Here is a 12093-nt window from a genome sequence, read left to right as displayed (position 1 = left end):
CAGAGAAAATTACCTATCGATTCCTATATTTTAACTGCTTGCTGCCCAATTGCACGCCCTCATGTTGGAGGACAAGTTTAATGTTCTCAAATCATTGTGTGTGGAGGAGCTCACAAACATTCACTTCTTTTGTATCATTTGGATTAAATACACTGCACACTTTAATAACCGGTGTAGTACATTAGCACAGAGTAATTACAGCGCGTATGAGAAAGGTTTTTAGCACTGATAAAGGTTGAGGCATAGGCCACTTGTGCACAAGAATGAAAAAAAAGTATTTCATTTTGAAAGAACAGATATGATGGCTGGATGGTTAGACCTCTTGATGGAAACACCTTACCTTGGGCTCTTCTTTCTGTTTCGTCTGATTAGTCTTGGCATCTTGGCTGGGGGATGTTTTTGGAGCTTTGGATTGCTTGGGTGGAACTGGAGCCCCAGAAGCTTTGGTTGGACTTTTGGGCTGCACAAATATGAACCACTGTCAGTATGCAAGCTAATACTACAAAAAGGCAAGACACGACTCAAATGTTTCAAATAAGAAAAATCCCCCGGCATGCAGATCACGCGCACACCCATAAGACACACATATGTAGTTATATTTACCGCTGCTTGGTCCTTTTGTGTCTTGGCGGGAGGGTCAGCTGGCTGCAATGAAAGGAAAACAATAAAAACACAGATCACTGTAAACGATACAGTGGTCTGAAGGGTAGCAATGTGCAGCATAGCCACTGAGGCTGGAACTAGAACTCAGATACAAGGGTTTCAATAGCCTCCTTCCTGTGTGACTGAAGTGTAGCCCTGGGCAGATGACTTACCCTACCTGTGCCTCGGCTCTCATTGCAAAACTGGGAGCACTTTTAAATGTGTTTAAACTGTATAGTTTTGTGAAAAAATCTGGAAAACTTTCGTCTGAACTTCATACTCTAAAATTAGTGGCCATGAAACCAAAGGCCATTAAATCATGATCTCGGTCAAATGGCCGAACACCACCTTCGAAGGGTAGCTCATTACAAAAAGAAGAGGAGGCCTTTCTATAGAGCACCTAGAGTATAACTGTACCCAACTCATGTGTTTCAGCTCAGTCTAGAAATCCTAACACGTACATGAACTTAAAACCTAAAAATTAAAATTCCCAGTGGTAAAGTGCAGTGGTGTAAATGGCAGGATACAAAACTCCAAATGACCTCGTGCCCACCACCACTCATTCCGGCTGCAATCACTTACTAAGAGAAACAACTCTTACATCATTTCAATGTAAAAACTATGAGATGTACTTTAAAATCTGACAATCAAATTACTTTATGTGGAAACTGAATTTTCAAGTTTACAAACATTCACTTTTGCATTAAACGCACTTCTCGTCCTAAAAGAGCAGCAAGCAAAGTTGTGTCTTAACATTATTTGCTATCACACATAAAATAAATACATTTTTGCACATTGCACTTCCAGTTCAAACGTAAAATAAATAGACGGAATTATGGGTGACAGTTGGCTTAAGAGGCAAGGCCTTGCCTCACCGTGTTAAATTTTAACAGGACAGATTTACTCATTAGCCAGCAGGCAAGACAAGAAAGCAACTTCAACTGAAGAAATGCATAATCGAAAAACAATGCAGAAACAAGCCTTTTTCACTGATAAGCAAATATTCAACAGTTTCCAGATTCTTTCAACAAACTTATCTGCTCACACAACATTCATCAGGCTCACTCCAATAATTAGTCCTTTACCCCACAAAAGGTTATCCTGCGAATTTAAAAAATGCTCTTTTAGAAGAAGCTGAAATGAACTAACCACAAGCCATCATTTTGCATCTGTAATACAGGTCCTTCCTTAACTGTGTAGACACTGACTAGTAGCTACAGAGACAAGCATTGGCATAGCCAATAGGTCTCGCCTTTGGGACCTTATAGGTGTTTAGCCATGCAACACTTGATGTTGTTGCACCAAGGATATTGTGCTGGATAACTAAACACTTATAAGGTCCCAAAGGCGAGACCTATTGGCTATGCCAATGCTGGTTTAGGATTTGTTCTGTCTCAAGCGTATTTGAAAATCTTGAGCTGCAATGGCTCATCTTTTCTGCGAATACTTTTTTTTGGTGCACCTTAATTTACCAAAAAAGTAAAACCAGGCTTTACTCTGACCAACGCACATGTATTATTTGTAGCTGCTCGAGAGACTTTCTGAAGCATTACTACGATCTAATTAACATCGTTATAACACGAGCTGTAAATCACGGTTACCAACGTAGGCCCACGAACGGTTAAAGACTTGTACCAAACAGATAAAGAGGGTCACCCTTACCACCAAAGCACTGCACTCGTGCTTGTGGCATGCCGCTGCCCGCTCCCGCAAGGTGGATGCCGCCACAAGCACGAGTGCAGTGCTTGAAAAGTGAAGACCGATGGCTAAAGGCCCTCCTGCGTGCTGCCTAGGCGAGACCTAACAAGAACTAAACAACCCCACTTAGAACTGCAATAATATAATCTCCGTAATATCTTGAGAGGAGTCTGATTTCAGGAACTGACGCCTCAGGAAGCTGGTATCAAGTACACAGGAGTCGGATCAGTAGGCAGGGACACTCATTTGACCATCAGTACAGTAGAAACAGAGCTCAGAACATAAGATCCTTAACAGCACATAATCAGTCAGAACTATCAGAAGGACATTGGGACGCAGGAATTGGTGGCTTTGGAGAAAAGGGCGACTGAGTTTGAGAAAAAGACTAGCAATTTACATAAAGTAGTATTTCCAGGTCAACTGGCCCTTTATGTAAAGTAAGTCATAAAGCAGTTTGGGGTCACATGAGGCCATAGTATTACAGGTTAGAAACTTTGACCGTAGTGCATTGCCACATTCTGTTTGGGCTCTTGTGGCTCCGCCTACGTGCTCTAATTTGCATAACCGCCTTTGCGTTCATGCACCTTTACAGTTTAGTTCCCTATTCATTTCCCTGCATTTTCTGCTTCCTAACCTTCTAATTGATCCTATGTCCCTACTTGTTGGCAGTTTGATCAGGCCCAGTTCTTTTGTACAACTTGCACACGTTATCCAGAGTCCAGATTCCTGGTACTTCCCAGGGTTTGACACAGCCTGAGCTTAGTGTAAACTAGTAAGTGGGCTCGTTTGCTTTAAGTGACTGATGTATTATTATCTTTCTGTGCAACATACTATTACAGACTTGCCTACTACAGGGTGTACTGATTACCAGACAAGACATGGTGAGGGCAAGCAATAAGCTGAAAACTGAAGGTGCCCTGTACCAGTCACTGACAAGTGCACTTTCCCTCTCTTCCCTCGCTCTGCTACCTCCTGTCCCCTGGTGTCTGCACCAGGGAGCCATCCGGGGCTTCAGGGGCAATCTCCATTTGGAAGAGTGGAGTTTGTGTTGAATCTGCCCGGGAGTTCCTTCATGCATTCACTTGCAATGCCAGTAATCGGACTGCATACAAAGTGATGTGGCCACAACATCTATGGCTCATGTCGACAAAGTGTAACTTTTAAAAAGTCAGCTTGTGTGCCACATGGATGCAAGATCCCCCCCAACACAATCAGAGACTACAATCTAATATCTATGGTACGTTCTCTCTGTGACACTGATTTGATGCTTTGGGTCGCCACTAAACTTTCATGTCTTTCCTGAAGAAGTGCTGCAAGGAAGAGTGATGAAAAGGCCAAGTCATGATCTGGACAAATGAGCAGAAGAGATGTGCTAGTCCTTGCGCCTCAGATTCTTTTTTTACTGGACAATGGATTCACTCCTCATTTCTCTCCATCTCTCTCCCTCACCCTCTATACCCTGCTTTCTTTTGTCTCAAGGTAAGGTGTAATTCAAGTGAGAAGAAATGGTCTGGAGCACTTAACAAGGCACGGAAATGTCCAAGAAAAATGCCTCTTCGCCCTCTAGTCCAACTCTCTGCCCCTTATTAATCTATATGCTCCTCTCCCTACAGCAATTTCCCTGACTCTTTCAAAGTTTCTCAATTTCACTCCCATCCACCTCAACAAGTTGGCAGTATTAGACTGTGTTGCTCTCATGTCACTCACTGACTGATACTTCTTCTTTCTGCTGTGGTGACCTCGGTGACCTCCCCATGCTCTGCTGTCTTTAATTCTCTTCTAGCTCCAATGTATCATGCAAGATTTCACAACAATGTGGTAAAACTGTGGAACTCCCACAGTTTTGAGAACAACGTCAAACCAGACGGATCAACATCACTCTTAGAGAACAAAGCAGAAAAATAACAGCCATATTTGTGGAGCGCAGATTCATTCCCAAGAGGGGCTGGAGTCTCTTTGATCTACTGACTGATCACAGATGTTTATTGTTACTCAACTCAATAGTAGCCATGTTATCAACCCAGGAACAAAGAAATGCTGTGTGGTACCACTGAAGATGTAGCCTGTAACCATGTTGTGAACTACAGAGCCCTGTAAAAGATTTATTAGGCCACTGGGCGCGTGTACCAGCATGAACTAGAACCACAGCAAGCTGAGGCAACCTAATGAACGAATCAAGAACCACAGCAAGCTGGGGCAACCTAATGAATGAATCAAGAACCACAGCAAGCTGGGGCAACCTAATGAATGAATCAAGAACCACAGCAAGCTGAGGCAACCTAATGAACGACTCAAGAACCACAGTAATCTGAGGCAACCTAATGAATGAATCAAGAACCACAGCAAGCTGAGGCAACCTAATGAATTATAATAAACATTCTAAGCATGAAAAATATGACACTGAAAAACAAATCAAAAATAATACAGAAATGCAATTTCGGTCAACTGTGACACTAAACACCACAAATGTCAAACATCAAACTGGCTCCGCTATGGAACACTTTATAGGAGCTTTCAGATATGGTTAAATACAAATACCAGGTTTCAGTACTGAACTCCATATGTACACAAGCGACATCCAGACACCTGCACCCCCCCAGATTACTTACACACTAGATGACACATTTCACTGATCACAGTGCTATCATTTTCCATTACACACCTAAAACTTTACAATGGAGCTTATAAATGGAATAATCACCAAACGTAATTTATAAAACACTGAACTGAAAAAATCCAACTCTCCATACTCAATCCTGCATTACCAGCACGTTAGATCATTTACTGGCTGACGAACCATACATCATGCTTTGATAATTAATACAAACCATACATTTCCCATAAATAACCTGTTGATTTAAACATTATTTGAAGGGACTTGTGCCTACACCATGACTACAAAGAAATATAAGCAAAGAGATCTTGCCGCTCCAAACAAAAACAATTCCCCGCCCTCCAGGAGTGTGACAATCTAGACCACAAAAAAACAAAGGCATCTCTATTTTATTAAGTGAAGCATTTGTTATTCTACAACATAAGCAATCACAGGCTGAGAGTAACCTAATCACTGCTGGAGTTAAAGGAACAAAACGATGACCACCACCACCTTCTGCTACCACACAGCCAGAGGCAAAACCCATCTGACAGTCGGCTTAGTTAGTGTAAAGAAGTTCATTGGATCATCCACTCTAAAAAACAGAAGGTCCATGCTTAAGTAAGATACTCTAAAGAGCTTCAACTGCATGCCAGCTCATTCTCTGCTGCCAGATCCTCGGTTGTAAGACAATAAATGCCTCAAACCTGAGGGTCTCCAACCTTTTGTGGAATAAGAGGTACTTCTGTTAAATGAAAATCATCATTAGCTACTAATATCAGTGTTGTAATAGTGACTACATCAGACAAGATTATATTAGTGGCCAACATGTCCAAGGTTTCCAGCAGTGATCAGGAGAATTGCGAGCAGTAATGTAAAACAAGCATTCGCATAGCCAATAGGTCTCACCTTTGGGACCTTATAAGTGTTTAGCCATGCAACAGTGTTGTTGTTGCACCAAGGATATTGTGCTGCATAACTAAATACTTATAAGGTCCCAAAAGCGAGACCTATTGGCTATGCCAATGCTTGTTTGAATCATAGGCTGTTGAGCCGCCGTCCGGCTTGAACCTGCCCTTTCCGCTCAAAGGTCGTCAGCTTTAGCCTTACACCACAACCTCCCCCACAAGAAGAAAGCATTTTCAAAATGATATACAATGAAGCCATAGATGTTGCTTATTTCTGCTATGCAGCTTACAGCCATTGACAAAGCGTATAGTCCCAGCTTGTTGTAGGTTTAATGTACGGACAGAACCAGCAAAATGCCAGGGCGGCACACTACGCTAAGTACAGATGTTTAGCTTAAGTGTTTTAAGCCACGCCCTTAATTACATCAGCCACACGCCTATGAGAGACCCCCTCCCTCCCCAAGTCTTTACATACCACGCAAAGCCCTGCTCCTGGCTCAATGGAAAACCGACAACAAACGGCTGCAGTGTCATATTTCAGTTTAGTATAAGTCACTGCACCAAGAGAGCCTGGGCATACCCAAGGTAACCAAGTTAAAGCACATAGACGCTCTCTCACATACATACCCACTGCACAGCAACAAACACATGAGCAGTTTAGCGTTCACCCGTGTGTATTGGTTGTTTAAAAAGCACGTTTCTGGTAAAAGAATGAGCAAGCTGTTACAGGCTTGTTCAAAGGCTCGCCTGTTGATCCCAGACGCATGCGCATTCCCTTCTGGATGTGCACTGCACTAGGAAGCGAAAGCCAAAACATCAGACTTCAAGCTTCCAAGCATGATCTCCAGCTGAGTCTTCAATGCAGATCTGCCCTCCTAAACAACCCACCGACTTCTGTTGGTGTACTAGTATTTAGGGAAAAAACAATTAAACCCCTTCGCTGCTAGGCCTCCCCCCCCGTGCTAAGCCTTTTTTTGGCTATTTGGGGTAGTGCGCGCTTAGGCCCCTGTAACTTTTTGACCACATAAGGTATCTACGCCAAATTTGCGTCCTTTTCTTCCAACATCATGGGGATTGTAAAGGTACCCAGGGTTTGTGGATTCCCCTGGAGGGGCCCCAGAATTTAGCCAAAATACAACAAAATTTTGTTTTTTTGTGGAAAAATTGGAAAAAAGGGCTGCAAATGAAAGCGTCTGGGTTTTTCCCTACAAATGGTATCAATAAAGGGTTTGTGCGGCTGAAATCACCATTTTCCCAGCTTTTAGGGAATGACAGACTTTTGTCAGAAAACCAACATTTTTTGCACAGTTTTGGCATTTTTCTGGGGCATAGCCTATTTCTGCTATTTTTTGTGCTTTAAACCTCCTTCCAGTTAATGGTAGAAATGGGTATGAAAGCAATAATGGATCCTGGAAAGCTATACATTTAAAAAAAAGGAGATAAAATTCTGAATTCACCAAGGGGTCATTTGTGTAGATCCTTCAAGGTTTCTTTATAGAAACTAAAGGTTAAATATAGAAAAAAATGAAATTTAGTTGCAAAAAACAGCCTTGTGTGTCAACGTTTTCACCTGTAACTTTTTCTAATTATGACAGCTCTTTGAAATCAATATACAGTTACATCCGATGGACCTTTCTGGTTGTGGGGATATATAGGACTTGTAGGTTCACCAAGAACCCGACAAACCCAGAGTCAAAAACTGAGCAGCAATTTGCAATGGCTTTTTATTATGTACGGGGTATATAGCAATTATTGTGGGAAAACGTATACATGGAAAAATCGGTATGAAAGACACCTATGTATTTCTGAATTGGCAACAAATTATAGAGTTTAGAAACAGTACATATTAGAAGATTTTCGAAATTGGGAATACTCATACTAGCATGAGAATTATCGTTCCTTTTTCAAAAGGACTTTTTTTACACAATGTCTTTCATTTGGAAGGCAGAAATGCATCAAAAATCAATAGGTAATAACAGTTGCTTTACAAATCTGAATTACCCTCAGTCTCCCGATAAAAATGGCACCTCACTTGTGTGGGTAGGCATAGTGCCCACAATAGGAAATGGCTCAAAACCCAACGTGAATACACCACATTTTCAGAAGGAAAATTTACCCTTTTTTTGCAAAGTGTCTAGCTGTAGTTTTTGAACACTAGCTCTGCCGGCACCTAGGGAAACCTAGCAAACCTATACATTTTTAAAAACTAGACACCCAGGGGAATCCAGGATGGGGTGACTTGACTGCCTCCCACCAGGTTCTGTTACCCAGAATCCCTTGCAAACCTAAACAATTGTCAAAAAAACCCCACATTTTCCCCACATTTCTGTGGTGGAAAGTTCTGGAATCTGCGTGGATCCACAAATTTCCACCCACCCCGCGTTTCCCAAAGTCTTCCGAGAAAAATAGCACCTCATTTGTGTGGGTGGGCCTAGTGCCTGCAACAGGAAACGGCGCAAAACGCAACGTGGTCACACCTCAATTTCGCAGTGAAAAATGACCCTTTTTTGGCAAAGTGCCTAGCTGTAGATTGTGAACCCTAGCTCTGCCGGCACCTTGGGAAACCTAGCAAACCTATACATTTTTTAAAACTAGACACCCGGGGGCATCCAGGGAGGTATGGCTTGCATGGATCCCCCAACGTTTTCTTACCTAGAATTCCCTTGCAAACCTCAATTTTAACTGAAAAAAAAAAAATCACCTTTTTTCCCAAATTTCCCACCACCCAGTGTTCCCCCAGGTCTCCCGATAAAAATGGTGCCTCACTTGTGTGGGAGACCCAAGTACCCTGAAGACTAAATATCTGCGTGCGCGACAACCAAATTTGAAATGTTGTACAATTTTTAAGAAGTTATTGGGTGCTCCTGGGGTGACGTATCGGTCCGTGTACGTCGTACAAGACAATGAGAAGGTAGCACATTCAAACTTGAGTGTGTCCCCCTGGGCACACCAGAAAAAACGCTAAGCGCTTCAATGTTTTGTAGATCCGGCAATTTTATTCATTGCTTGATGAAAGATTCAATAAAGTTTTTTCAAAAAAGTTTTCAAAATTTGGATTCATGAAATCACGACGTTGTATAACGTGTTCAAATCGCTAATACTTATTCATTGTCCAAAGCATTTCGGGTTTCGCAGAACCCTTCATCAAGGACAAGCCTGTAAACACAATCAAGGTGAGGAGACTTTTCGAAACTTTAAATAATGAACATGCAAATATTGTTGTCTTTATGTGGTGTTAGTTTGCTGACTAAGTGAAGGTACCGTATATGGGGGGCGAGTGTACCTCGAGTGTATTATTTGTTTGTAAACTCATAGTGTATGTATGAAAGTGTATATGGCCATTTCACAAGGTGGTACTGTTGATTGGCTTAGTAAAGGCTATGTACAATAGGTCACGATAAACGTTACCGTTAGTTTAAATGTGGTAATATACCATTTAAATTGGTTAAAGTAGATAAAGTTATGAGGATTACTTACATTAGGCGGCCAAAATTTTGTGCATCCGTTCAGCAAGTTGTTATTTTTAGCGGTGAAATGGACGCGCTTAAATGACGAAGCTGAATTCGCCACACTAGGGTGTGAAAACTGAAAAGGGGTGCAGATAGACTGTTTACAACGAGCGGACTTGGCGGCCATGAATAACTGTTTAAAAGTTTGTATGATGGCTGTAGGTAAACAACAATAGATCGAAAAATCATGTTAAACTAGTGAGCTTGTGTTGGGTCTTAAAAAGTGTGTTGAACGGAATCAGATATATTCATTCATGAGTTACGTGGCAGTAAACAACAATGGGTTGAAAGATCGATCGTGTTAGGCTAGTGTTGAGTTTGAGCTGATTCGAGAATATTAATTCATGCGCTACATGGCGGCCATGTTGGATTGGTATAGAGGTATGATGTTAATAATGGGTGTTGTATGTGGTAATGTTAGAATGAAATTGGCGGCCATATTAAACTGGTTTATATAGCATGTAAGGATACGTTACTATGCTAAAGACATTGTGAAAATATGAAAGCATTAAAACACAATCGTTGGAAATACAGATTGAATGACGAATTTTACAGATAACAAATATTCAATACGATCATTTAAACCATGTGGCTTTAAAGAGTCCATTTTTTTAATCCAATAATTTTCTCTCTGAAGTAGAAATTTATTATTGTCTCTACCTTCTTTCTTCGTAATTATTTCCAAAACTTGATATTTTAGTTGGCTGATGTTGTGAGAGTTTTCTGAAAAGTGGACTGCTATGCTGGATTTGATGTTGCGTGTCCTTATGTTAGATTTATGCTCATTCAGTCGAGTTTTTATTTTTCGTTCAGTTTTACCAATGTACACCAAGCCACACGGGCATTTAAGTAAGTATATTACATTCATAGTGTCACAAGTAGCTGTGACTTGTAATTTGATGCTATGTCCTTTTCGTGGTTGCGTGGTGGACGGTCCTCGAATTATGTTGTTGCAATTGCTGCAATTGAGGCATGGTAAAGTGCCTTTGTGTGTTGTTTTGATTTCTTCATCTTTAGTGTTTAAAAATTCACCCAGGTTCTTGTTTCTAGTGAAAGCAAAGATAGGAAGTTCATTGAATATTTGATTGAAGTCTTTCTCTTGCTGTAAGATAGGCCAATTCTTTTTGATTATCTTTTTGTAGATGTTACTGGCTGTAGAATATTTCGATACCACAACGTTCCTTTTGTCAGTGTTTTTAGTTGATTTCTGTAACAACTGATTCAGTGTTTTCTCTTGAGAACGGATAATAGCATCTTTTATGATGTTCTGGGGTATCCTCTTAGTTCGAAACTTTCTGACATTTCTTGTGTTCTTTCTAGCGCTAGTTGTGGTGATGAAACTATACGCTTCACACGAAGTATTTGCGAGTATGGTAAATGGTTTTTCAAAGATTCTTGATGAAAGCTACTATAATGCAACGTGTTGTTCCGGTCTGTTGGTTTTCGATGTAAATCTGTGTGTAGTATATTATTGATTTTTGTAATGGTAACATCAAGGTATGAGAGGTTGTTTTCTTGTATGTCATAAGAAAATTGTATTCTATCATTGATACCGTTGAGTTCATTAAGTGCTTGTATTAGTGTATTCTTGGGTCCTTTCCAAAGGATAAAAATGTCATCGATGTAACGGACGAACATTTTGTTGTATATATTCCACGGAGCTTTAGATAGAATGTGTTCTTCTTCAAATTTTGCCATGAACAGGTTGGCATAGGCTGGTGCTGCACAATTGCCCATGGATGTACCTGTGGTTTGTAAGAACCAGTCTTGTTTCTATTTGAAGTAGCTTTGAAATAAGGTGAAGTGCAATAGTTCCATTAAGAAGATCTGCATGTCATGATTGACATCAGTATGTGTCAGGGCATATTCGATGGCTTCTATACCTAAGTTGTGTGGGATGGAGGTGTATAATGTTTTCACATCTATGGTACACAAAAGTATAGATTCATCAGGTTCAATCGAGGTTTGATTGATGAGTAAGAGAAATTCCGTGGTATCCTTGATGTATGTCTTCATTTTCACCACACTTGGTTGCAGATATTTATCTAAGAATTGACCAATTGGTTCGTGTAAACTCCCCCTAGTAGACACAATGGGTCTGAACGGAGGTTTGTGTAAATCCTTATGAATTTTAGGTACCATGTATAATGTTGGACTTTTAGGATTGTTCTGAATGAGAAATTTCTTTGTCTTGTCATTGATTATTCCATTGTTATGTGCTTTATTGACAATAGCAATCAACAAATTCAAGAACGATTCGGTCGGGTTGTAATCAAGTTTTATGTAGGTTGTTTGATCTTGAACATGTTTATAAACTTCCTCTTCATAATGTGCTGTGTCGAGGATTACAATGGCTCCCCCTTTGTCTGCTTTGGTACAGGTTATAGATGGGTTGTTTGCAAGATCTTTGAGGATTCCGAATTCTTTGTGTGTGAGATTGCTCTTCCTTTTTTTCTGGCAATTTATTTTCGTCAATTCGGATTGTACTATGTTTTCAAAAGTATCTAAAGTTTTATGGCTTACTGGTGCCATGTATGTACTACGGGATCTCAATCCTAGTAGTTCGTCTGTTTCTTCAGATTTTTGACTTGGTAGTATATTGTCAAAGAAGTGTCGTAGTCTAAGTTTTCTCTAGAATTTGAAAAAACTGATTTCGAGTTCTAGTTGGTTGGTTGATGATGTTGGTACAAAGGATGTACACTTTTGAAGAAGTTTTCTTTGTTCATTGCTGATGTTGTATTTG

The 12093-nt window shown here is 40.6% G+C and overlaps 1 protein-coding gene across 23 annotated transcripts in view; it reads right to left on the bottom strand.

The window, feature by feature from the left end:
- Window positions 1-12093, bottom strand: part of CAST (calpastatin) — a 564844-nt gene that overhangs the window by 277098 nt on the left and 275653 nt on the right. For all 23 annotated transcript variants that reach the window (XM_085632507.1, XM_085632509.1, XM_085632510.1 and 20 more), the window contains 2 exons: window positions 604-645; window positions 341-460 (listed from right to left, as the gene is read on the bottom strand). In XM_085632507.1, coding sequence (XP_085488633.1) covers window positions 341-460; window positions 604-645 — 162 coding nt within the window. The remainder of the gene's footprint in view (window positions 1-340; window positions 461-603; window positions 646-12093) is intronic.

This window comes from Triturus cristatus, chromosome 2_1 (assembly GCF_964204655.1).
Source record: "Triturus cristatus chromosome 2_1, aTriCri1.1, whole genome shotgun sequence".
NCBI lineage: Eukaryota > Metazoa > Chordata > Amphibia > Caudata > Salamandridae > Triturus > Triturus cristatus.
Note: the sequence above shows the minus strand (reverse complement) of the source record. Positions and strands in the feature narration are given on the sequence as shown.